This window comes from Lagenorhynchus albirostris, chromosome 14 (genome assembly GCF_949774975.1).
Source record: "Lagenorhynchus albirostris chromosome 14, mLagAlb1.1, whole genome shotgun sequence".
Classification (NCBI taxonomy): domain Eukaryota; kingdom Metazoa; phylum Chordata; class Mammalia; order Artiodactyla; family Delphinidae; genus Lagenorhynchus; species Lagenorhynchus albirostris.
The window spans coordinates 76,916,780-76,944,763 of NC_083108.1; the positions used below are offsets into that span (position 1 = coordinate 76,916,780).

Here is a 27,984-nt window from a genome sequence, read left to right on the forward strand (position 1 = left end):
AGACATTCTGGGTGAATTTCACCTTCTTCTTTTTGCTGATCTGTATTTCCAACAACAAACGAGTTATCACTTGTGTAATAAGATGCAAAAGTCAAGGGATGACAGATGTCACACATGCCAGTGTAGAATCTTTGAGATTCGAGGAAAGTGGTGGCCAGTGGCATAATCTTCACCCATGCAAGTCCTCTGCTGGTCACATGATCATTTACCAACAGGCATGTACAATATACATGAAATGATGCTAATAACAATAATAATGATTTAGTACATTTATAGGCTTCCTTCACAAAAGTGCCGGGGCATTTTAAATTCCAGCACAATTGAAGACAGCCACAGACAAAAAAAACCTTTTCAGCTGTGCTTTATAAAAAGGGAAAGCAATTCAGCTTTTTGAACATAAAAGGAAGCCAATTCCACTAGATGACGGGGGCGGGGGGAGGAATCTTCATGTGCTCAGGCCTCCCAACTCTTGTATGATATATTTAGGACAGTCAAACTGGCCTGAAGAAAAAAAAAATCAGAAAGCCCACAAGTACAGAGTTACAGAAAACGTAAGTCGAGATCTCATTCAGGCACTGAGTTACCATCTTAGCAGAAGGCAGCGTCCTCCATTTGTCAAACATAGCAGCTTGGCACTATTATATTTGAAAACATGAAAAACAGGAACTGATTTGGAGTTGGAAATAAATAACCTATTACATAGCTCTTGATACTTACTGGATTTAAAATGCTGTGCAAATGAGGCCCTGTGGGATTTCAGTACTACCTCACCCCTGGGAGATGGGGACGTGTGCATGTGGGCAATACAGTCAAGATGACATGACTGCAGAATTGCGCGTGGACTCTGGGCACCCAGCAAGGGGACTGATGACACGCACTAAGTGAGAAATAAAATCTTCCCGTCAGAAGTGGGGAAACGCTGTCCTTCCTTCCTTCTCTTTCCTGGGGTGCACAGCCCGAACCCCTCCATCGAGACCAGACGTTTATGTAACACTTCCTCCTACTCCTGTCCCTGCAAAAGCATCTTGATGAAGTTCACCGTGTCCCCAAATGCAGAGGAATCATTCAGTATCTTTCCTGAAGCTCCACGCGGTAGAAACATCACGCTGACGGCCGGGACACCTCGGCCTGTGTCCTTCAAAGCTGGGCTTGGTCGATGGCCTCATGGCTCTCGACCAAATGGGTTTCAACACATTTGATACAAGCAGCTGAGTGTCAAAGGAGGCAGCAGCCAGGCCACCAGGAAACTTCCAGAGCGGTGGGAGCAGCTCCTGTTTAAAATCTTTCACTAGCTTCCCCGGCATTAGGATAAACGGCAAGGCTTTAGCTGCACTTCTGAGGCCCCGCAGCTCCTTCCCTCCCCCAACCCTGCCATTACTCGCACTTGTTTCCTTGTGGTCAGACGTGCCCATCTCATTCCCACCATGAAACCCAGTCCACCTAAAACCGGGTTCCGCTGCCGAGTTTATGAGTCACCTCTGTACCCAAAACTTTATTCCTTTTCTCGTCCCGCCCCTGTTCCCCCTCAAGATTGAGGAGTATCGAAGAAAAGGGGGGATTGTAACCGAGCAGAACCCTATGGGGCCTTCCCGGGATAGACACCCCCTGCCATGTCCTCCCCTTGCCTCTAGTTTATAGAAAAATTTTAGTCTCCCAGGCCTTCCCTGGGTTTCAAAGAACAAATTTAATTAGAGAAGTGAGAAAATGCAGAAACAAAGGAAAACAGTCAAGCAAGACAAAACAATAATAGTTTAGCCATTAAGCAAAGTCAAGGACCTTTAGTTCCTCTTCAAGGGTTGTAGATAATATTCTGAGCCACATCCTCTGAGCTGTTTTGCAGATACTGAATCCCCCACCAGGTGGAAGAAGTTAACTACGTGCTGCCCACAAGCACGTAGACCCCAGACCACACCGGCTGGAGCCAGAAGATTGATGATGTTGACTCCCGATTACTCCACCACCAGCCAATCAGAAGAATGTCCACGAGCTGATCACATACCCCACACCCTCCTCCCTCATTCTGTCTTTAAAAACACTTCCCTGAGGGCCATTAGAGAGTTCAGCCTGTACTCCTTGCTGAACACCCTGCAGTGAATGCTGCACCTTCCTTCACCACAACCTGGTGTCAGTAGGTTGGCCTTACTGTGCGTAGGTGAGCAAACCCAAATTTGGTTCTGTAACAACCTCAGGGGCTTTGCACCTGCTGTACTGCTGCTCAGACTGCTTTCTCTGCCTCTCTGCACAGCCATCTCCTCCTCGTCCTTAGGTCTCAGCTCAAATGTCACCCCCCGACCCTGGACAGCTCTTCCGAGCGCCTCTTCAAAGTCGCAAACCTGTGGCTCTGACCCCAGCCCTCCCACTGTTTCTGGCCTTCATAGCACTTAACAAAATGCTTTAATTATCTTAATTATCTGTTTAACTTGTTATTATCTGTCTCTTCTACTGGCACATGAAGTCCTTGTGTAAAATGTAGGAACTATGTTCTGAGCATCCAGCCCCCAGCCTGGCTCTCAGACAGGTCCAGTGAATGACCGTGGAAGGTACATTCGTGAACTGAAGCTGAGAGACGGCTCTAAGGCCCCTGCTGGTTCTCACACTGGGACATTCTAGGCCCTCACTCACCTTGGACTCAGCTGCTCACCTCTCAGTGCCTCCTGGCAGAATCGCTGGGTGAGGGGGCAAGGAGGTTTTGAAGTATGCAGGAAACTCTAGGCAGTAGAAAAGTCTGCTCGCCCAGCACAGGAAGCAGGAACAGGTTTCTTTAAAGCAGGGGTCTGAGCTCCAGCATGCATCAGAGTCTCCTGGAGGGGCTTGGGCCCACCCCCAAGCCTCTGATTGGCAGGGAGGGGATAAGAATTTGCATTTCTAACAAGTTCCCAGGTGATGCTGGTTGGGGGTGGGGGGGTGGGGCACACTATGAAGCACAGATTTAAACAATTTGGGGAATTCTAGAAAATTATTTGGGGGTGGGGACTTCTGGGCTATCCGACCTTTGTGAGTTGCTAATATTAATGAAATGAGTCTTTTACAGGGAAAGAGAATAACACAGCATGTGTTTGTACGAATGAGAGAAGGGGTGTGGGAGAGAGGACAAGAATGGGAGAGAGAAAGGAGAGAGCTGGGGTGTCATTTAGGGTGTATACGGAAGAGGTGTGTGTGTTGGCCCCATGGGAACTTACAGGGCATTTCAGAAGTACATAAACAGAAAATCAAAGCTCCAAAAAAATGAAACTCAGTTTAATAAGAAAGTGGTTCTCAAACTGTGGTGTACCCAATCCTCTGGAACTTAATAAAAACGTCAGAGGCCTTGGCTCGTTGGAGTGAGATGGGGCACGGCCTTGTATTGTTACCAAGTTCACCAGCTGATTTGGATATGATCAAAGGTGGCAAACTCCCCCGACCAGTTATTGCTTATGAGCTGAGCCCATCCCCCTCAACCCGGTGGCAAAGAAGGAACATGCTAGACTAATATTCAGATGTACATTTGCTCAACTCCAAGTTCTGCCAATTATTTGTTCTACGACCTGGGCAAGGGCTCCCTTGACCTCGCCAACCTCAGACCTCAGTCTTCCCACCTGTAAAATGGGCACAGTGATAACCGGGAGACCATCACTGTGCCGTGCTGAAGGCTCGTGGAATCTGTTGCTTTTGGGGGTTTATTTTGGGGGTTCTGCATTTATTAACATTAAATAAATGCCCCTCAATCAGTGAAATGGTTTCAACAATGAAGATCAGTTGTGCCTCCTTCAGTTGCAAGAAAAGGAAGCAGGTGACAGAACCACAGTCTCTGCCTGGCCCACAGCTCTCCATGTCCTCCTGTCCTGAGGGAGGGCTGGTGCAGAAGCTGAGGAGGACAACGAGACATTGTGATAAACCTTTCTGGGCAGAATGAGGCAGTTTCCCCCTCCCTCGGCTTCCTCTACACTGGTGCAGACCCTCGTCCGCTGTTAAAACAGCAACCACGATAGGGCAGTCTCCATAACACAGCCTTTCCTGGGCTGGCCAAGGGCAGTGGGATGGGCTGGAGGAGAGGATGCTGGCGGCAGGTGAAGCCATCAGCTCTCTGATCACGTTGGGAAGTTAGGGTAGATAAATTGACATTTCGTTGAACTGTTGTTGCCTCTGCAGCTGCCAAAATACTTCCCTTGGGCTGTCACCCTTCATTTTGGAAGTTTCCCAGTTTTTGCCCTCAAAGACACCAGATGTTGTCCCTGCTTGCTGTGTGGAGCATAAAATCCAGACCAAGCTTTTAGGTCCTACGACAGAGGGTCTCAGAGCGTCTCCTGACTGCCGATAGAGTCACCTGGGGAGGTTTTGTACAGAGGTCCCAGCCCCATCCAGGCTAATTAAATTAGAGACCCCCAGGGCAATAGTTCTCGCTGGGGCGACTTTGCCCCAGAGGACGTTGGCAATGTTTGAAGACATCTGGGTTATCACAACTAGGGACTTGGTACTACCGGCATTTAGCGGGAAGGAGGCAGGGACGCTGCTAAACATCCTGGAGCACACGGGACAGACCCCATAAATGAATCATCCAGCCCCAAGTGTCATAGTGTCGAGGCTGAGAGACTGGGGTAGCTGTCGGTTGTTTTAAAGCCCCCCCGCTCCCCAACCAGGGTGGAGAGCCCCCTCCCCTCCACAGTCTGGCTCCTGCCAGCTTCTTTACCCTCATCTTCTACCCTTTTGCCCTCAGCCACCATGCTTTGCCACCATAGTCTTCCTTCTGGTCCTCAAACACTCCCTGCTTATTCCTACCCCAGGACCTTTGCATTTGCTGTTCCCTCTGCTGGGTATGCCCTGCCCCTGAGTCTGCACAGCTGGCTCCTAGCATCCAGGTCCCTGCCCAAATACCACTTCTTCAGAGAGGCTGCCTGGACCCCCCACACACCCCCGCAAAATAACCCCGACACCCAAGTCCCTCTGTAGCACATCTCTCCAGTTTGTTTCCCTCAACAGACTGGGACCTACTTGAATTATCTCATTACCACTTTAGTACTAGTCTGTCTCTCCTACTAAAAATGGCAGCACTCTGTGAACCGGGTCCATGTCTGTCTTGCTCACCATCGTCCCCTAACATTCAGCAAAATGCCTGGTGCATAATAAGTGTTTACTAAATATCTGTTGGATGGATGGGTGGATGAACAAGCATTGGAGAAGGATGGGGTTTTCAAGTCAGAGGATGAGGTGTATTGACGATGGAGACGTGTGTTCCTGTCCTGGCTCCACTTTTCCTCTCCTGGTCTCAGTGTCCACATCTGTAACACAGCAGGGATGGGTTCAGTGGGATCAGTATCCCCCAGTGAAGCCCTCTCGGAGACATCAATTTCAGGGATTTGCTTTGTCTTTGTCTCCATGGCCCCAAGCTAAGGTAGGTTGACCCCTACCCCTGTCACCAGATAAATAACGAATTACCTCCCACCGAGATCCCAATACTACGTAATTCTGTCTGGTCTGTTTTCCTTGGAAATTTTCCCCGCTTCCATTTCCCTTTGCACGAGCTGGACACATCTGACACCAATGCTGGGCACATAACTACTTCCTGGCAATGCTCTCTAAGGCAGGGTTCCCAAATATTCGTCAAATTAGAATGGGCTGGGGAGCTTGGTTGAAAAGGCTTCACCTACAAATAGACTGGATGCACCAGACTGAGGGTATGTGGCAGACTGAAAAATGGCTGCCAACGCTATCCAGCTACTAATCGCTAGAAACTGTGACAGTTACTTTATATGGCAAAAGGGACTTGGCATGTGTGATTAAGTCAAGCATCTTGAAATGGGAGATTATCTTGGATTGTCTGGGTGGATCCTACACGTAATCACAAGAGTCCTTATAAGAGGGAGATGTGATCCGCGATGCCGGAAGACGCCGTGCTGCTGGCTTTGAAGATGGAGGAAGGGGCCACAAGCCAAGAAATGCAAGGAAGGCAGCTCCAAAGGCTGGGAAAGGCAAGGACACAGATTCTCCTCTGTAGCCTCCAGAAAAGAAGGCAGGCTTGCCTTGATATTAGCCTAGCGAGACCCACTCCAGGCTTCACACCTGCAGACCTGTAAGAGAATGAATGTGTGGCGTTTTAAGCCATCAAGTTTGTGGCAATTTGTCATGACAGCCCTAAGAAACTAATAGAGGTAGCACCCAGGAGCCTGCATTTTAGCGACCCACCTCCCTTTGCTGGCTCTGATGCAGCAAGTCCTGGTGGACCGTATTTTGGGAAGTGCAGCTCCAGAGCAGTCCCAGTCTGCTTCTGAAACAGCCCAGTCTCAGAGAACCAAAGAAGGACCCTGCAACAAACATCTGCTTTTACCTGCTCATTTTACAGATGGGGAAACCGTGGTCTAAGAAACGCTGCAGCAGCGTCACCACACAGCCCCGCCTCGCACGGGGACGCGGCCTGAGGAGCAGGGGTGGGAACTCCGAGACTAGGGTGGCGTGAAAGCTCGAGAGAGGCTATACTCATCTGTGTTAGTCACTGCTGTGTTTCCTGAACATGCCTATAAAACATACTGAAGAAGGGTGCCTGAAATTTGCCGTGTGGAAGAAAGGCTCTTGGTGCTGCAGCCAGGAGTTAGTGCTGTGCCTCTGAGGTGGGAGAGCCAACTTCAGGACACTGGTCTACAAGAGACCTCCCAGCTCCACGTAATATCAAACGGCGAAAATCTCCCAGAGATCTCCATCTCAACACCAGCACCCAGCTTCACTCAACGACCAGCAAGCTACAGTGCTGGACATCCTATGCCAAACAACTAGCAAGACAGGAACACAACCCCACCCATTAGCAGAGAGGCTGCCCAAAATCATAATAAGTCCACAGACACCCCAAAACACACCACCAGATGTGGACCTGCCCACCAGAAAGACAAGATCCAGCCTCATCCACCAGAACACAGGCACTAGTCGCCTCCACCAGGAAGCCTACACAACCCACTGAACCAACCTTAGCCACTGGGGACAGACACCAAAAAACAACGGGAACTACGAACCTGCAGCCTGCAAAAAGGAGACCCCAAACACAGTAAGATAAGCAAAACGAAAAGACAGAAAAACACACAGCAGATGAAGGAGCAAGGTAAAAACCCACCAGACCTAACAAATGAAGAGGAAATAGGCAGTCTACCTGAAAAAGAATTCAGAATAATGATAGTAAAGATAATCCAAAATCTTGGAAATAGAATAGAGAAAATGCAAGAAACATTTAACAAGGACCTAGAAGAACTAAAGAGGAAACAAGCAACAATGAGCAACACAATAAATGACATTAAAAATACTCTAGAAGGGATCAATAGCAGAATAACTGAGGCAGAAGAACGGATAAGTGACCTGGAAGATAAAATAGTGGAAATAACTACTGCAGAGCAGAATAAAGAAGAAAGAATGAAAAGAACTGAGGACAGTCTCAGAGACCTCTGGGACAACACTAAACGCACCAACATTCGAATTATAGGGGTCGCAGAAGAAGAAGAGAAAAAGAAAGGGACTGAGAAAATATTTGAAGAGATTATAGTTGAAAACTTCCCTAATATGGGAAAGAAAATAGTTAATCAAGTCCAGGAAGCACAGAGTCCCATACAGGATAAATCCAAGGAGAAACATGCCAAGACACGTATTAATCAAACTATCAAAAATTAAATACAAAGAAAACATACGAACAGCAGCAAGGGAAAAACAACAAATAACACACAAGGGACTCCCCATAAGGTTAACAGCTGATCTTTCAGCAGAAACTCTGCAAGCCAGAAGGGAGTGGCAGGACATATTTAAAGTGATGACCGAGAAAAACCTACAACCAAGATTACTCTACCCAGCAAGGATCTCATTCAGATTTGATGGAGAAATTAAAACCTTTACAGACAAGCAAAAGCTGAGAGAGTGCAGCACCACCAAACCAGCTTTACAACAAATGCTAAAGGAACTTCTCTAGGCAAGAAACACAAGAGAAGGAAAAGACCTACAATAACAAACCCAAAACAATTAAGAAAATGGTAATAGGAACACACATATTGATAACTACCTTAAATGTAAATGGATTAAATGCTCCCACCAAAAGACATAGACTGGCTGAATGGATACAAAAACAAGACCCGTATATATGCTGTCTACAAGAGACCCACTTCAGACCTAGGGACACATACAGACTGAAAGTGAGGGGATGGAAAAACATATTCCATGCAAATGGAAATCAGAAGAAAGCTGGAGTAGCAATTCTCATATCAGACAAAATAGACTTTGGAATAAAGACTATTAGAAGAGACAAAGAAGGACACTACATAATGATCAAGGGGTCGATCCAAGAAGAAGATATAACAATTGTAAATATTTATGCACCCAACATAGGAGCACCTCAGTACATAAGGCAAATATTAACAGCCATAAAAGGGGAAATCGACAGTAACACAATCATAGTAGGGGACTTTAACACCCACTTTCACCAATGGACAGATCATCCAAAATTAAAATAAATACAGAAACACAAGCTTTAAATGACACATTAAACAAGATGGACTTAATTAATATTTATAGGACATTCCATCCAAAAACAACAGAATACACATTTTTCTCAAGTGCTCATGGAACATTCTCCAGAATAGATCATATCTTGGGTCACAAATCAAGCCTTGGTAAATTTAAGAAAATTGAAATCGTATCAAGTATCTTTTCCAACCACAATGCTATGAGACTAGATATCAATTACAGGAAAAGATCTGTAAAAAATACAAACACATGGAGGCTAAACAATACACTACTTAATAACGAAGTGATCACTGAAGAAATCAAAGAAGAAATCAAAAAATACCTAGAAACAAATGACAATGGAGACACAACGACCCAAAACCTATGGGATGCAGCAAAAGCAGTTCTAAGAAGGAAGTTTATAGCAATATAATCCTACCTTAAGAAACAGGAAACATTTCAAATAAACAACCTAACCTTGCACCTAAAGCAGTTAGAGAAAGAAGAACAAAAAGACCCCCAAATTTAGCAGAAGGAAAGAAATCATAAAGATCAGAGCAGAAATAAATGAAAAAAAAAATGAAGGAAACGATAGCAAAGATCAATAAAACTAAAAGCTGGTTCTTTGAGAAAATAAACAAAATTGATAAACCATTAGCCAGACTCATCAAGAAAAAAAGGGAGAAGACTCAAATCAATAGAATTAGAAATGATAAAGGAGAAGTAACAACTGACGCTGCAGAAATACAAAAGATCATGAGAGATTACTACAAGCAACTGTATGCCAATAAAATGGACAACCTGGAAGAAATGGACAAATTCTTAGAAATGCACAACCTGCCGAGACTGAACCAGGAAGAAATAGAAAATATGAACAGACCAATCACAAGCACTGAAATTGAAAATGTGATTAAAAATCTTCCAACAAACAAAAGCCCAGGACAAGATGGCTTCACAGGTGAATTCTATCAAACATTTAGAGAAGAGCTAATATCACACCTATCCTTCTCAAACTCTTCCAAAATATAGCAGAGGGAGGAATACTCCCAAACTCATTCTATGAGGCCACCATCACCCTGATACCAAAACCAGACAAAGATGTCACAAAGAAAGAAAACTACAGGCCAATATCACTGATGAACACAGATGCAAAAATCCTCAACAAAATACTAGCAAACAGAATCCAACAGCACATTAAAAGGATCATACACCATGATCAAGTGGGGTTTATTCCAGGAATGCAAGGATTCTTCAACATACTCAAATCAATCAACGTGATACACCATATTAACAAATTGAAGGAGAAAAACCATATGATCATCTCAATAGATGCAGAGAAAGCTTTTGACAAAATTCAACACCCATTTATGATAAAAACCCTGCAGAAGGTAGGCATAGAGGGAACTTTCCTCAACATAATAAAGACCATATATGACAAACCCACAGCCAACATCATCCTCAATGGTGAAAAACTGAAAGCATTTCCACTAAGATCAGGAAAAAGACAAGGTTGCCCACTCTCATCACTATTATTCAACATAGTTTTGCAAGTTCTAGCTACAGCAATCAGAGAAGAAAAGGAAATAAAAGGAATCCAAATCGCAAAAGAAGAAGTAAAGCTGTCACTGTTTGCAGATGACATGATACTATACATAGAGAATCCTAAGATGCTACCAGAAAACTACTAGAGTTAATCAATGAATTTGGTAAAGTAGCAGGATACAAAATTAATGCACAGAAATCTCTGGCATTCTTATACACTAATGATGAAAAATCTGAAAGTGAAATTAAGAAAACACTCCCATTTACCATTGCAACAAAAAGAATAAAATATCTAGGAATAAACCTACCTAAGGAGACAAAAGACCTGTATGCAGAAAATTATAAGACACTGATGAAAGAAATTAAAGATGATACAAATAGATGGAGAAAAATACCATGTTCTTGGATTGGAAGAATCAACATTGTGAAAATGACTCTACTACCCAAAGCAATCTATAGATTCAATGCAATCCCTATCAAACTACCACTGGCATTTTTTACATAACTAGAACAAAAAATTTCACAATTTGTATGGAAACACAGAAGACCCCAAATAGCCAAAGCAATCTTGAGAACGAAAAATGGAGCTGGAGGAATCAGGCTCCCTGACTTCAGACTATACTACAAAGCTACAGTAATCCAGACAGTATGGTACTGGCACAAAAACAGAAAGATAGATCAATGGAACAGGATAGAAAGCCCAGAGATAAACCCACGCACATATGGTCACCTTATCTTTGACAAAGGAGGCAAGAACATACACTGGAGAAAAGAGAGCCTCTTCAATAAGTGGTGCTGGGAAAACTGGACAGGTACATATAAAAGTATGAAATTAGAACACTCCCTAACACCATACACAAAAATAAGCTGAAAATGGATTAAAGACCTAAATGTAAGGCCAGACACTATAAAACTCTTAGAGGAAAACATAGACAAAACACTCTATGACCTAAATCACAGGAAGATCCTTTTTGCCCCATCTCCTAGTGAAATGGAAATAAAAACAAAAATAAACAAATGGGACCTAATGAAACTTCAAAGCTTATGCACAGCAATGGAAACCATAAACAAGATGAAAAGACAACCCTCAGAATGGGAGAAAATATTTGCAAATGAAGCAACTGACAAAGGATTAATCTCCAAAATTTACAAGCAGCTCATGCAGCTCAATAACAAAAAAACAAACAACCCAATCCAAAAATGGGCAGAAGACCTAAATAGACATTTCTCCAAAGAAGATATACAGATTGCCAACAAACACATGAAAGAATGCTCAACATCATTAATCATTAGAGAAATGCAAATCAAAACCGCAATGAGATATCATCTCACACTGGTCAGAATGGCCATCATCAAAAAATCTAGAAACAATAAATGCTAGAGAGGGTTTGGAGAAAAGGGAACACTCTTGCACTGTTGGTGGGAATGTAAATTGATACAGCCACTCTGGAGAACAGTGTGGAGTTTCCTTAAAAAACTACAAATAGAACTACCATACAACCCAGCAATCCCACTACTGGGCATATACCCCAAGAAAACCATAATTCAAAAAGAATCATGTACCAAAATGTTCATTGCAGCTCTATTTACAATAGCCAGGACATGGAAGCAACCTAAGCGTCCATCAACAGATGAATGGATAAAGAAGATGTGGCACATATATACAATGGAATATTACTCAGCCATAAAAAGAAACGAAATTGAGTTATTTGTAGTGAGGTGGATGGACCTGGAGTCTGTCATACAGAGTGAAGTAAGTCAGAAGGAGAAAAACAAATACCGTACGCTAACACATATATATGGAATCTAAGAAAAAGAAAATGTCATGAAGAGCCTAGGGGTAGGACGGGAATAAAGACACAGACGTACTAGAGCATGGACTTGAGGATATGGGGAGGGGGAAGGGTAAGCTGTGATGAAGTGAGAGAGTGACATGGACATATATACACTACCAAACGCAGAGTGGATAGCTAGTGGGAAGCAGCCGCATGGCACAGGGAGATCAGCTAGGTGGTTTGTGACCACGTAAAGGGGTGGGACAGGGAGGGTGGGACGGAGGGAGACGCAAGAGGGAAGAGATATGGGAACATATGTACATGTATAACCGATTCACTTTGTTGTAAAGCAGAAACTAACACACCATTGTAAAGCAATTATACTCCAATAAATATGTTAAAAAGAAAAAAAAAAGAAACACTGCAGCAAGGTAGAAGGATAAGAGACGCTTTCATTCAACTCTATCTTTATTGGCATTCAAATTCCATCTGGAGTTTTAAAAAATGAGCAATTGTGCCGACTGTCGATAGCTTTGCAATCATCTCATAATGACCCAATCGTGAAACGATTTAGCAATACTGCTGCTAATTGCATTTGTGGATCTAGCAATTGGGTAACTAGTTGGTTATTACTCATTCCCCAAGAGCCATACACATCGCATTACAAGGAAGCTAATCTTAGAAATACTTGTTAACTTCAACGATAATTACTAGGTAATTGGCTAGAACATGCCATTGTGAATTTATCCGGAATATGCCAGGTAATTATCTGGTCTTATGTTCCCTGTAAAATAAATCCAGGGTCCAGAAACTGTTCCAGTTGGTTGGCTATCATCCAACCATCAACCTCTGCCAACCAACTGCACGAATGCGAGTGATTAATCAAATTACTCAAATATTTGGTTTCAAACTGAATGTTCAGATAAGAAACCTGGGTGGCCAACAAGTGGACGTTGCTGAACGGGAGAGAGGAGGGCACTCAGCCGCTCTCTAAGATAAATATATAACGACACAATAATATGCAATAAATGTCACTTCTTTGGGGCTCATCTGGCTTCTTCAAACAAAATACCAAAACACTCCAGAGACCAATTATATGTCCCAAAGCTGCAGAGTCTTTATCATGGTGCCAGGAAAAGGCTGCGCTATTTGTGAAATCTGCAGGCAGTTCTGGTGCTTGGGGAGGGGGACTCAGAATTTTGTATGTAATAGAAGAGGGGCTGCCAACGCAGCTGGCTTGCAGGGGGAGCAACACATTTTCATAATGACCACTCTTTTTTCAAGGATGGCTGCTGACTGAATCCATCCATTTCCAATTAGCCAGCCCTTGGGAAAGAGGGGAGGGAGGCTTGGGTAACTGGGTTCCACTGATACCCCTGAAAAAGTCAGAGGCCGGGAGGTCCTTAGAGGGTCTAGGCAAAGGAGAAGAGATGATGGATTTCAAATTTCTAATTTGGGGATTTGAAAAAGAGGGGTCAGCAGGTCAGAAGGTGAGGGGCTGACCAGAGAGAAAGCTGGGTTAACAGACTGGTGGGAACAGTGGGCAGAAGGCCAGTGGTGGGGGAAAGACCACCTTCCAACCAGACTTGTGCACCTCAAGTAAAGGACCGTTGACAGCCTGCTAATATAGATGATACATACTAGAAAGGGGAAAGAAAAGGGAGCTAAGGGTCTTACATGCAGTGGTAGGTGGTAAGAATGGCTGCAGACTGTCTCTCTCCCTGCATCCACGTTCTTGCAACATGGCATTGCAAATCCTCCCATCCAAAGGCAGACTCTGTTCTCCATGCCTTGGATGGAGGTTGGCCACGTGACTTGGCCAATGCAACGCAGACAGAGATGTGAAAGGCACTTGTCCAACAGGGCTTGACCTCTTGTTGTCTTGCTGCATTTGGAACCCTGAGACTACCCATGGGAATGAGCCCAGGCTGGCCTGTTGTGGGGATGAGAGGCTGTGTGGAGAAGAGCCGAGGCACCCCAGCTGACAGTCTGCCAAAAGCAGACACATGAGTGAATGCGTCTGAGACTGACCAGCCCTCAGTCTGACCAGCCAGTGGACCACAGACACATCTAAGAGCCCAGCTACTGAGCCTGGCTCAGCCCAGAACTGTTTGCAGACTAGAAAGAAACTGTGACTTTGGGGTATTTGTTACTCAGCAAAAGCTTACTGATACACTCACCTAATCAGGACAGCTCAGCCCTTGAATATGATCTGGGCTGATTATTTGAGAGCCACTTCTGGTCCTGTGTAGAGTTGAGAACCGTCAATTTCTACCCTGGTTTAAGGAGGGTTGAAGGGCCATCCTTAGATCTCTAGTCCTTTGCAAGCACTTACCATTTGACACGTGGGTTCCAGTCAACCCACCAACTGCATAATCAATGGTGACGGACAATAACACACCTTCTACCGATCACCCAGGTCTTACAAATGGACTCAAAACGGCTTTGTATGGATCACAAGGGAGCAGATCAAAGACACAGCAGCTCTTCCCTGAGCCCACAGCTCCCACTATGGCACCTGCCCAAGTGTGAGGCTTGTGTATTTGGGATCTTATTGCTTGGGTTGAGAATAAGAATGAGAAGCCTCCTAATGGACACCTGGCATCACAGGACACACCAAGAACACTGCTGCTGTGGCCAGTCCTAATGCAACAGAGGAGCAAAGGCCAGAGTTTAAAAACACACCAAAGGATTGTTCCACAACTGTTCAACTGAAACCAAAGCTATTTTTTTTCAATGCCTACAGGTTAGAGAGAGCAAGTCCAAGAAAGTTCCTATCATGTGACATTTTCTTAATGTCAGTTCTCTGTTAACTACCCCTTTTGTGCAGCTATAGACCATGGATCCTGGATATTTAAAACAACCATGGTAGAGTTCGACAAAAGTGCTCTGCTATTTTAATGAAAGCCAGAGCAAGTCATCAGAATGTCAGTCCAGGGGTCAACAAACTAGGGTCTGCAGGCCAAACCCAGCCCATCGCCTGGTTGTGTTAATAATGTTTTATTGGCACACAGCCACGTACATCCATTAACATCTTGTCTCAGGCTGCTTTCACACTACAGTAGCAGAGCTGAGCAGTCACTAGAGAAACTGTATGGCCCGCAAAGCCAAAAATACTGTTGGGTCCTTTAGAGAGAAAGTTTGCTGACCCCTGATTTAGCCTAATCCGTTCAATTTACATTTGGAGAAAGTGAGTCTCAGAGACGCTGTTTCACAAATATGGAGCACAGGCGGGTTTAGAATCAGCCTTTCTGACTTCCCATGTGTTGCCCGCTCCAGGGCACCACTCTGCCAGAGTTCTAGCATTAATCGTATTTTCTGGACTCTCAAATCTTCAAACCATGTAAGTTGTGATTTGGTAAAGCCAGAGACTCTCTATTTACCAGAATGTTGAATTCACCAGAACCCGCATTTCTCAACGCTGCCGGAAGCAGGGCTTTGGGAACGAGCGTACGGGCGGGGAGCCCGGGTGGGACTGACCTGGTGATGATGGCCAGGCGGGGCGGGCTCATGCAGGCGCCCATGAAGAGCACCACGTTCTCGTGCCGTGTCTGCCTGTAGGCCATCACCTCCCGCTTGAAGGCCTTGAGCTGGTCTTCATTATCCCTCTCAGTGTCGATCAGCCGGATGGCCACCTCCCCGTGCCAGCGGCCATGGTACACCTGCCCAAAGCGGCCCTTCCCGATGAGCTCGCCGATCTCCAGCTGCTCAAAGGGGATGTCCCACTCCTGAAGGAAGATGCTGGTCTGGCTGGCCTTGCGCGGGAAGCTCCGGGCCGAGAGCAGGGACAGGTTCATCTCCTCAAAGTCATCCTCCGACTCCTCGGCCTCGTCGTGACCCTCCTCGTTCTGCGGCCAGAGGGGGAGAGGGGTCAGTTCCCGCCACTGCCCCACCTGCCCGCCAGGTCCCACTGTGCCCCACTGTGTGTTTTCGGCTGGTGCACACGTGTCTCTCTATTTGCCCAGGTACCTCCTGCCTATCACTGTACTGCAATGAAGGAGCTGAAAGGGAGATCCTGGCAATCCATCCCTCTTGTGCTACAGGGAAACTGAGGCTCAGAGAGGGGAAATGCTAGGAGGACCATGTATTCCGGTTTCCCATGACATTGCCCGTTTGGGCACTGAAAGTCTTACACTTGGAAAACTGGCAAACGGGGATGGTTGGTCCCTGTGGGAAGTGCCTAGCTCTGGTCAGGCAGCCAGGCTGAGCTAGGGTTAAGATTCAGGCCTCTCAGATCCTAATATCTGACGCCCTCCTACTCGACCATGATGTTTTGACTTGCCTGATTATTTATGTGGGAGTAAGAAAAATGACAGGCTGAAATATGGGTACACCATACACCTACATATAACATGACAACCCTCGACACGGAGGGCCTTCGCTTCCCCAGGGAATTTGGAATTGAGGAGGCAGAAACTGAGAGATGTCAGAGCTACTCAGCACAGGCCAGAGGCCGGGGGTTCCTGTGCAGCTGAGATACAAGAGGGAGAGGTTGACAGAATGAGCCTAACACTCAGACCAAATGAGCTGGAATCTGGCTGCTGTGTGACCTTGGGCAAGTCACTTCACTTCTCTGGGCCTTCTTTTCCTCATCATAAAGTGGGGCTAATGACATCTGCCCCTGGGGGTGGTGTGAGGTTTTCAATAAGGTGAAGATCTGTTGAGTTCTTTGCACAGACCTGACCGCCTGTAGGAAACATCCACTGGGATGGCTTATAAAATGCAGATTCCTAGGCCCCGCCCAGATTTTCTGAACCAGAATGTCATAGGGCCAGGGCCAGGACTCTTCATTTTTACCCTGCACACCCACATGACTCAGGCACACTTAGACATGACCACTGCAACAGTTAGACACTCAAGGCCCAGGGACCTACCTTCGCAGCCTGGTGTCTGGGGGCACCTGGGGCTGCAGGGTCCTGCCTCTTGGGTTCTTTGACTGGAATGGGGGAGCAGCAGGTGCCTGAGCCGGGGGGATTTTCAGGGGCTTGGAGTCTGACAAGACAGCCGGAGAAGGTGGCCGCTTGGCTGGGTACAGGTCTCTCTGACCCCAAATCCGAGCAAGCTGTCTCCAATGGCACACTCAGGAGAAATGACCCAGGAAATACACCTTCTTCCACGGTCATTTTCCGACTACCACAATGGTTCCAGAAAAGGACATGATTTTCTCTGGAAACCCTGACTCCACTCCCTTCAGTTCAGGACAGACCAGCAGAGCCGAGGAGTCAGGGCTCTGGTTCTCACCCCAAAGACTTCATTTATTCCTCCAGGGGCTCTGGCAGGTGGGAAGAAGCCCCAGAACATTCTCAACACCCCGCCAAGCCAGTGTCCCTGAGGCTCCCGTCTCCTCCTACCACATGTTCTTCAGAAAGCAGTGGGGCACATCCCCCTTGGTACTCACCCAGCCCTGAGCTGAATTTTCAACTAAGAACGCAAGTCACTTGCCAACTTCTGCACAACTAGCTTTTCCGTGATGCACACCATATAACGGCCCATTAGGCTCAGTGTCGGGAGGGGCCGCCCGCTCGTTAGTCGTCCCGGAGTTAGAACAGCCATCAAACAGGGCCACTGCACCCCCAGCCCGCCCCAAGCCCTCTGCGTCATCAAAGACATCAGTCGGCTTTGCCAAGTGGGTAGCCCCCGGAAAAAGTTGCTTCATTGCTCTCCGGTTCTCACCTCTGAGGTTGGCTCCACTTCAATTTGAAGTAATGGATTTCCTTCCAAGCTTTAGAGAAAGAAAAATAAACGTGACCCTCAGGTGAAAAGATGGGTCCATGCATTGACCTGATCCATGTAAGAAATGTCTTAAAATGAGAAGTCCTCACCACCAAGCCTTTTCTGCAAGTTCACTTCAATGCTTGTGTCTAGAATAATCCAAAACCTTGCCACCAAGGAGAGATGTGCAAGGACATTGTCTTAAATAGATTATCTGGCTTGCTCAGGGCTCATTCTTCTTTGTTGGTTTCCACTAATCTAGCAGTTTCCTTATAAACTGGCCTAAATGCCATGGATGGCAGGATCCTTAGAGCTCTAGGTGTTTCCTAGGAGAGAATGAATCAGATCTCTACAGTTCTGAATCTTTTGGAAGGATCCTAGTGTTCATTTGGTTTTTTGCTCATTTATTCATTCATTCATTTGGTTAGAATTATGTGCCAGGAACAGTGCCAGGCCTTTAGAGGGATACAGAGTTGAAATTGACATGGCTTCCTGACTTTAAGGAATATTTATATTACTACTGTTGTGCAGAAAGGCTACAGGTAACAAGGGTTGAAAGTTAGGTATGTATTGAATAAATGGAGGGTGTGGACATTCCCAGGAGAGAGGATTACTGGATATATTTGACTGTCAGCAGTGTTTTGAGTTGCACCTTGCCAATCACATTCAGAAGACACGTGCAGGGTGAGAATAGGGAGGAGGAAGCCAGACCGTACTGGCGTGGAAGACACAGGCATGTGTGTGTGTGTGTGTGTGTGTGTGTGTGTGTGTGTGTGTGTGTGTGTGTGTGAGATTCATGCATATTCATGAGCTTGTGAGCTGCAGTTGTGTTCTGAGTACGGGAACAAGCTGGATACGGGTGCTGGGGGCACAACGTGAGTGTTAAGTGTCCACCGAGGACTGCGTGGGTATTATGGAATGTGCTCTGTGCAGGGGTTGTTCTGTGTGCGTGTGAGTTGGGTGTACATACTGGGGATGCTGGGGGAGGGGGCGTGCCATTCTTGACGGTGTAACTGGTGATGTATTGGGGATGTGTGGGCGTGTTGGAGCACATGGTATGTGATGGAGATGTGGGGCACCATATGTGTTAAAGGATTTTGGGGGAGTGGGTTTTTAGAGCAGAGGATGTGTTTACGGAGTGAGCTGGAACTGGTGGGAGGAAGGGATCACAATGGCCACCACACCCCCTTCCTACTTCCGCAGTGGAAGCTTAGCAGGTTCCCCCGACCCACCTCCTCATTTGAGGGGGACCTCCCCTATCTTGACCCTCAGACCTCACCCAGAAAGCTGCTGACCCTGCAGACAGAGTCAGTCCGCTTGCTGGAGAAGGAGTGGTGAGGGGGAGTCTGGAAGACTGTAAGAACTCAAAGAAGGAGAAAGAAGTAGCGTTTGCCATCCTATTAGCCAATAATTTACAGTACAGCTTGGGAAGGCGGAAACCACATCACAACAGCTGACATGCTGGAAACCTGACGCACTGGGGGGGATTTGGGTGGAACAAGGCAGCTGGAGTCCTTCCTCATGCCCAACAAAATGGACTGCTCGCCTCTGCTTGCATCAAGGCGTGATTACAGCAGCCGGGGCTACTTAATGATTTCCCTTCTGCAAAGAGTCAGTTCCCATCACTCCACGCACATTTAAGCAGATCGCAGGCACTTATGGACTCCGTTTTTCACCGGCACTCCCTGACTCTCAGTTAATAGCCTGGAGTTTATCTTGCACAAATTGTGGAATTGGTTCATGTGCAGCAGAGAAATGATCTGGAGCTAGATGTCAGCACAATATCCCTAGGCAAGTCGCTCCTCCTTTGATTTCAGAAATGTACCATTTGGGTCTTTAACAAAGGCTATAACATGGGTCAGAAAGGATGGAGCAGCTAGGGTGGTCAGAAGGAAAACGAAGTAGGCAAAAATGTGAGTTGGGAAAGAAGTCAAATCAGAATTAGGTCCCCAGCATGCCCCAGACTTGGGTCACAGCCAAAGAGGTTAAGGAAGGTGATTTCACTAGACCACCTGGAAAGAGGGTCTGTATCTTAAGGATGCTAAAGACACCACACACAAAGATGTTTGTTGCAGAGTTGTTTACAGCAGTGAGGTATAGGAAGATGTAAGATCCAGCGGTAGGGAAATGGTTAAGGAAATTATTCCGCATCGATATGATATCTTACATTCATTAAAATCAATGTGTATGAAGAGCCCAGAATAATATGAAAAAATGTGATGTTATAGCATTAAGGCATAAACAGAGCAGGATGGAAATTGCATATACTGTGGATCACAAGTATGTAAAATATGAATAGAGCACACTTCTAAGAGTGGTGCAACTATATGTGATTATTTTTCCTTTCTTTTTTTATAGAATAGTCCAAATTTTGCAAAATTAGCTTATTTTATTTTTATAATGTTATAAACCAGGGATCAGCAAACTTGTTCTGCAAAGGGCCAGGTAGTAGATATTTTACTCTTTGCGGGCCATATGGTCTCTGTTGCGACTACTCATCTCTGCTGTTGTAGTCTGAAAGCCTCCATAGACAGCACATTGTGAACAAATGGGCATGGCTGTGTTCCAATAAAACTTTATTTATAAAAATATGCTGAAAGTTGGATTTGTCCCATAGGCTGTAAGTTGCTGATCCCTGGTATAAACTTAAATTATCCTTTTTAAAAGGGGGATAATGATGTAGAATAATTGCCTTTTCATTAAGCTCCAGCTATTGCCTGGGGGAAGTGGTCTTTCTGATCATAGGAGGGTCTGGGGGTCTGAAGGAAGTGGTCTGGCCCCTGGAAATCACACTTGATCGGCAGGGCCAGGGACACAAGGCAGAAGTGACTCAAGGGGATGGGTACTGTCCCTCTCTTGGCCTGGGCTGTCACACTCTCTCTCTCTTAGCTTGAGTTATTCCCTTGTCTCTATGGCCCTCTCATACTTCTCCCACACCTCCCACTCCATCATTTCCAGGAGAAGGAGGAAAGAAGACATGACCCTGAGCAAACTGAAGGGCCAGAGCTCTATTTACAATAGCCCGGAGATGGAAACAACCTAAGCGCCCGTCATCGGATGAATGGATAAAGAAGATGTGGCACATATATACAATGGAATATTACTCAGCCATAAAAAGAAACGAAATTGAGCTATTTGTAATGAGGTGGATAGACCTAGAGTCTGTCATACAGAGTGAAGTAAGTCAGAAAGAGAGAGACAAATACCGTATGCTAACACATATATATGGAATTTAAGAAAAAAAAATGTCATGAAAAACCTAGGGGTAAAGCAGGAATAAAGACACAGACCTCTTAGAGAACGGACTTGAGGTTATGGGGAGGGGGAAGGGTGAGCTGTGACAGGGCGAGAGAGAGTCATGGGCATATACACACTAACAAACGCAGTAAGGTAGCTAGCTAGTGGGAAGCAGCCGCATGGCACAGGGATATTGGCTCGGTGCTTTGTGACAGCCTGGAGGGGTGGGATGGGGAGGGTGGGAGGGAGGGAGACGCAACAGGGAAGACATATGGGAACATATGTTTATGTATGACTGATTCACTTTGTTATAAAGCAGAAACTAACACACCATTGTAAAGCAATTATACCCCAATAAAGATGTAAAAAAAATAAATAAATAAATAAAAAAAAACTGAAGGGCCAGGGCAGGGGAAAAGGTCTCTGTTCCACTTACATTGGATTTGAGGTCACTGGATGCAGGATGACCTGGGGCGCCCGGGTCGGCGTCTCTGGCACCGGCACCACATCTGAGAGTCAAAGATTAGACAGTAAGAAACCAAACTCGGGGTCCACAACCACCCCCAAAAGCCTGATTCCCAGGAGATGCCGGCAGCTGAGAACTCACCAGACCATGAGTCCCTGGGGCTGCACAATCCCCTCCCTCCCTTCCCCGGCCACTTGGATTTACCTGCCTAGGTGCACGAGTGGTCTAGATGACATCCTGAACAAAGTTCCCCACTGTCACCTGGGGGCTGCCGGAGGCCCTAAGCCTCTGGCCTGAAGCACCCACTGGAACCTCCTCACTCCTGAGTCCCCTTTGGGATGATGAGGCTACTTGGTTTCATGTCTCCCAGTGCCCGATTCAAGCCCCTTTGACCATCTCTCCCCTGCCACGTGGTTCTAGACCCCTCCTCACCCTTGCCCATCCTTGCACTGCAGACCACCCACTCAGGCCTTCCTACTGTGCTCTGGGACCTCGTCGGTGCCATTGTGCCCTTGGACCCCGCACCCTTCCTCCTCCACCTCCATAGCCAGTCGCCAGCCTGTGGTCTGGGGATTCCACCCCATCCTCTCGGGGCTCATTCACCCCGGCAACCTTCGCCTCTATCCCCTCCAGCGGCTGCCACGCCTCAGAGAGCTTGCTCGGGAGGAACTGAGCTCACATGAAACTCACCTGGGAAAATGAACTGCTGCCTGTATTTGTAGTAGTGGGACGCTTGAGAAAGAAAGAAAACATCACAGTGAGCGCTGCCCTGGGTGGGCCCTTCAGGTAACAAATGGGGCTCCTGCGGCCACCTGTGGTTCTCTGCCCGCCCCTGAGGTTTCCAGACTTCTGCAGACACCCCGAATTCCAAGGGACTGAGAACATGTGTAAAGAAGCCAGAAACATCCAAGCCAACCCTCCCACTGACACTCCCTGAAAACAGAGCACCCCAACTCAGACAGCCATCCTGAGCATCTCTGTTAAATGCGTAAATGCGTGAGGACACACATATACAGAGAGAAAAGTCTCTAAAGCCATAATCTAACACAGTAATCTTCCCCTTCCGGCAGAGCGATGACAGTGGCTTAAAAAAAATCTTTTATGACCACAATAAGGTATCACCTCACAACTGTTGGGATGTCTATTATCAAAAAGACAAGAAATAACAAGTGTTGGTAAAGATGTAAAGGAAAGGAAACCCTTGTGCATTGTTGATGGGAATGTAAATTGGTAGAGCCACTATAGAAAACAGTATGGGGGTTCCTAAAAATATTAAAATTAGAACTACCATATGATTCAGTGATTCCATTTCTGGGTATATATCCGAAGGAAAAGACATCACTATCCCAAAGACATGGAAACAACCTAAGTCCCCATCAACAGACAAATGGATAAAGAATACACACACACACACACACACACATACATATATACACACAATTGAAAACTATTCAGCCATAATAAAGAATGAAATCTTGTCATTTGTGACAACATGGGTGGACCTAGAGGGTATTATGCTAAGTGAAATAAGTCAGAGAGAGAAAGACAAACAGTATGATCTCACTTACATGTAGAATGTATAAAAAAACAAACTCATGGAAACAGAGATCAGATCTGTGATTGCCAGAAGTGGGGAATGGGGATAGAATTGGGTGAAGGTGGTCAAAAGGTACAAATGTCTAGTTATAAGACAAATAAGTCCTGGGGATGTGATGTACAGCATGGCGACTGTAATTAACAATACTGTATCGTCTATTTGAAAGATGCTAAGAGAGTAGATCTTAAAAGTTCTCATCACAAGGAAAAACAATTGATAACTATGTGAGGTGATGGATGTTATTTTGCAACAGATACATATATCAAATCATTATATCCTTAAACTTATACAATGTTATATGTCAACTGTATCTCAATAAAACTGAAAAAGTCCTTTATGTGTTTCTTGTGTTTTTCCAATTTGCTGCATTGAGCATTGTATTAGTTTTCTTATGGCTGCTGTAATAACTTACCATAAACGGGATGGCTTAAAACAGTACAACCTTATCCTCTTCGAGTTCTGGAGGTCAGAAGTCTAAAAACAGTTGTAAGGGGCTAAATGAAGGTGTTGGCAGGACTGATTCTTTCTGGAGGCTCCAAAGGAGAATCACTCCTTGCCTTTTCCAGCTGTAGAGCCTGCCTGTATTTCTTGGATCACAGTCCCATCACCCCCATCTCTGCTTCCGTCCCGACATTGCCTTCTACTGGCTTTGACCTTCTCATCTCGCTCTCATAAGGAGCCTCATGATTGCATTTCGAGTCCACCCAGATAATCCAGGGTAATCTTTCCACCTCAAGATCCTTAATTTAGTAACAGCTGCAAAGGTCTTTTTGCCGTATAAAGTAACATATTCACAGAACCCAGGATTAGAGTGTGGTCCTCTCTGGGGGACCATTATTCTGCCTACCACAGGCATTAATTAATTTCCATATTTAGGGAAAAGTCATATAAAAGACACTTCCTCAAATTCTCTGCTCGTTCTCTTACAATTCAGTTTACTTCCAGTCTGTTCACTGGAGGCCGGTTGTTCTGGACATCCCCAAGGTTTCCAATGTTAGCACTATTCCAGTAGGGTGGAGGGCCTGGACCAGGGAGTACAAGCGGTGTCAGGGGTGGGGGACAGGTCACACAGAGTTTTATATCCTCAAGTAAAGGCAGTGAGCAGGGATGGGATCAGATATGAGTCTGAGTTGGTGAATATACTTCCGGAAACAGTTTTATTCATTCAGCGACAAGCTGGCTCACCAAGAATTAGTAGTGGTTCCAAGCCTGGAGTCTGGAAGCTGAATTGTTGAATTCAGGGCTGAATTCTTGTTCTTCCTTGACTGCTTATAAAAGCTTCAGCAACTCTCTCCAAGTCTCAGTTTCCAGATGTGTAAAATGGGGATAATAAAAATCTCTCCTTCATAGGGCTGAGCTCATCATGACATGAGATAAGAGGGCATAGAACGTGCAGAATCAGGATCAGCTGCGATGCATAAGCCCATCTCTTTCTAAGCTCTCTTAACTAACAGACGAGAATGCTTTATAATTCATAGACAGTCAGATGGTTTCAAAGGGCTAAGTCATTAGCTGCCCCTGAGGGTGCAGTTGATTTATAAATTCCCCCTGGGATGGACAGCAAGTCCTGGCATCTCAGGATGCCAAGCACCTGGTTTGGTGCCTTGCACCCCGTGGGTAAGCTGCTCACGTTTGTTCAATTACTCAACTCTCTTTTAGCACAGCAATTCCCAAATACCTCAGCTAGCTGGAATTGAAATGGATGCTTTTTTTTTTTTCCACAGTACACGGGCCTCTCACTGCTGCGGCCTCTCCTGTTGCAGAGCACAGGCTCCGATGCGCAGGCTCAGCGGCCATGGCTCACGGGCCCAGCCGCTCCGCGGCATGTGGGATCTTCCCGAACTAGGGCACGAACCCGTGTCCCCTGCATCGGCAGGCGGACTCTCAACCACTGCGCCACCAGGGAAGCCCATGGATGCATTTTTGATTCTGGAAGATGAAGTGCCTGGGCTGGGAAGCAACTCATTCAAGGTTACATGACAAAGCTTTAAAAGAAATCCAACCTCCATAATGTCAGGGACCTTTCTTCCATTAGATTACTTAGGTTTTTTCATTGCAGGCAGACACTTTGTTAGTCAACAAGGGGCTAAAATTAAAAGAAGAAAAACTACCTGGGATTGTCAAGAGACTTAGTTGATCTCTTCCCTCCCCAACTGGGACTGAGGATTCAGTGTCTGCAGAAGAGGTTAGCTGGCAGTTAAGTGTTCTTTTAAGGAGGCGGGGCTGGTGATGGAGAGAAGGCACCACTCTGAGACGGGACAGGTGTCAGGCAATGCGACACCTGGCAAAGGCCTCCACGCTCAGAGCCAACCCCCGCCTGGACCCCTTCAAGTGCCTGATAACAGCTCGGTCCGGACGGCCGAAAGGGAGAGAGTCTTGGCCAGAGGAGGAGGGAAAGGGCGCTGTGAGTCCTGCCTATTCTTCTTGCTGATAACGGACACCAGCGAGAAGCAGGTCCGAGGGGCAGTAGATGAACCCGAGTGGCTCCTGGCTCTCTGGCGTCAAAGAGGACCCAGGAACTGGGAGGCTGCAGATGACCAGAGGTCAGAGAGACAAGCAGGCCACTTTGAAGGCTCTTCCACCCTGAAGCCCCCATTCCCTCCCTATGGGCTCCCCAGAGAGCAGCCTGAGTGGTCATCTGAAAGGAAGGATCTAGAAGGAAAGAAGAAAGATCAAAATATCCCCTGCCTAAACCTTGCAACGGCCTCTCATTGTGTCTTAAATAAAATCTACATTCCTGCCAAGCCCTACAAGGCCCTGCCAGGCCTCAGCCCTGCAGCTCTGAGTCTTGCTTGGTGCCTTGTTTATGGCACTCCAGCCACTGGGACATTTTTTCCCAGCTCTTTCCCGTGGCAGGGGCTTTGCATGTGTTCCCCTCTCTTTGCCTGGACAACTCCCCACCAGCCCTCTCTGGCCAGTCTTCAGAACTCAGCTGCCTCTGACCTTTCAACCTAAACTTGTTCTCTTCTTGAATTTGCTCATAGCACTGTTCTTTCCCTTCACAGCACTTATCACAACTTATAATCCTATTTTCATGTGGATGTTTGCTCGGCTAACACCTGTCTCTCCCACTAAGCTATAAACTCCATGAGAACAGAGACTGTGACAGGCAGAATGATGCCCTCTCCCCCACCCCCATCCCTAAGATGGCCATATCCTAGCCACTGGAACCCGTGAATATGTTACCTTACATGGCAAAAGGGACTTTGCAGATGTGAAGAAGTTAAGGATCTTGAGATGAGGAGATTATCCTGGATTCTCTGGGTGAACCCTAAACATAATCACAAGGGTCCTTGCGAGAGGGAGGCAGGAGGATCCAAGTCAGAGAGAATCACAGGAGATGTGATACAGAGGCAGAGGCTGCAGTGATGAGAGGCCATGAGCAAAGGAATGCAGGCAGCCTCTAGAAGCTGGGAAAAGGCAAGGAAATGGATTCCTTCCTAGAACCTCCAGAAGAAACCAGCTCCGCAAACTCCTTGATTTTGAGCCCAGTGAAACTGATTTTGGACTTCTGACCTCCATAACCATAAGATACTAAATTTCTGCTGCTTTAAGCCTCTAAGCTCGTGGTGATTTGCTACAGCAGCAACGGCAAACTTTTACAGGGCATTTCTGGTTTGTGCCTTGCCCCCATACGTGGTGTCTTGTACAGTACCTGGTATGTAGTAGATGCTTAATAAATACCCGTTAAGGATATCGGAATGGATGAATGCAGTCTGAGGGCCAGAAGACAGTTTAAAGGAAAAAAAAAAAACAACTTGCAGCTCTGGGCAGTGCCTCAAGTCACTCGTTCACTCACTCATTCAGCAAACATCTAATCAGCGCCTTGAGCAGTGGGCACTGTGATGGGCTTTGGGCGCAGAGGGGTGGATGAAGCAGATTAGTTTCCTAGTCTCATGGAGCTGATGTTCTGAGGCAGGAGACAGACACTAAACATGGCACTAGATTACGCCCAAGAAGGAAGGCATTTGAACATTCCAGCCTCTAAAACCCACACGATAGTCCCTTACAAAGCCCCTTCATGTACCTTCCCACATCAAATGTCACACAAGCCTGCAAGTTAGACCCACTTTACAGATGAGAAACTGAGATCTAAACGGGGCCAGTGCCATACTCAAGGCCACAGAGGTGGGAAGGGGCAAATCTGGGATCCAAATGTAGCCCTCTTGACTCCATCCTACACTGTGCCATGTCCAACATAGCACCAGGCTTCTTAAGGGAGTGGCGGAAAACAAGGAGGTCCAGCCGACCAGCAGAGCACAATCGCAAATCCCACCAAGCCCGTGGGTGCCCTGAGGTTAGCAAATGAGCCAAATGACCATTAACCGCACAGCCTGTTTTAGAGAAAGAATATTCTAGATCAATCAATGCCAGGGACATTTTTATGCCTAGGCATTAGCTTGAATAGTCTTCAGAAAACTCAACATCTGGCAGGCAACCAGGGCCAAAGCTCCTTTTCCCATCAACAGAGGCTCACAGTCTAGAGTATAACAGGTGACCAGGGCCTCGTATGAACAGAACAGATGCCTGTCACCCTGGGGGAATTTTGCGAAAACTGCCTAAGACAGAGGGAAGGTCTGGCGGCCCTTCTGGAGGGTCCTATTTTGTTTTCCCTGTCGACATTGCATTTTATTGTTATTATTCAATTATAAAACGGGTGCATATTCCTTGCTCTTATATACATTACGAAGTGCATAAAAGAAAATTCCTTTTCTTAGAACACCTGCCATGAAGTCTTGCAGACATCTGTGTACATATACAAACATATACATACACACACATTTAAACATACATATACAAATATATAAAACCATGTTACAATAAATAGGATGTTATTATACCCGTTGCTTTGCACATCACTTATTTTCCACTTAAAAGATATTGTGGATATCTTTCCATGTCAGGATATTTACAAAGAGCTACTCCATTCTTTTTAAGGGTGGCTGAGTATTTGGTTATATAGATATATTAGCGTATTCAAACACTCCCCTCCTGATGGGCATTTGGGTTGAGTCCAAATTTTTTACTGTTGCCATGAAATCCTTACATACAGATCCCCATGCCCTTTGCAAACATTTCTGTATATAAATTCTTAAAAGTGATTTTGCTGGTCCAAGGAATGTACATTTGAAACTTCGACAGTCAATGCTAAATTACCTAACCCCAAAGTTTAATTTGATTCTTACTCCCAATACCATGGTACATGGGGA

At 46.0% G+C, this 27,984-nt stretch overlaps 1 protein-coding gene across 1 annotated transcript in view; it reads right to left on the bottom strand.

Annotated features, from left to right (window-relative positions):
* KSR2 (kinase suppressor of ras 2) overlaps positions 1-27,984 on the bottom strand; it is a 407,661-nt gene that overhangs the window by 42,823 nt on the left and 336,854 nt on the right. The window contains exons 11-14 of the mRNA XM_060120912.1: positions 21,868-21,909; positions 21,148-21,220; positions 17,436-17,484; positions 15,243-15,610 (exon numbers count right to left, since the gene is read on the bottom strand). Of these exons, the coding sequence (XP_059976895.1) occupies positions 15,243-15,610; positions 17,436-17,484; positions 21,148-21,220; positions 21,868-21,909 (532 nt within the window). The remainder of the gene's footprint in view (positions 1-15,242; positions 15,611-17,435; positions 17,485-21,147; positions 21,221-21,867; positions 21,910-27,984) is intronic.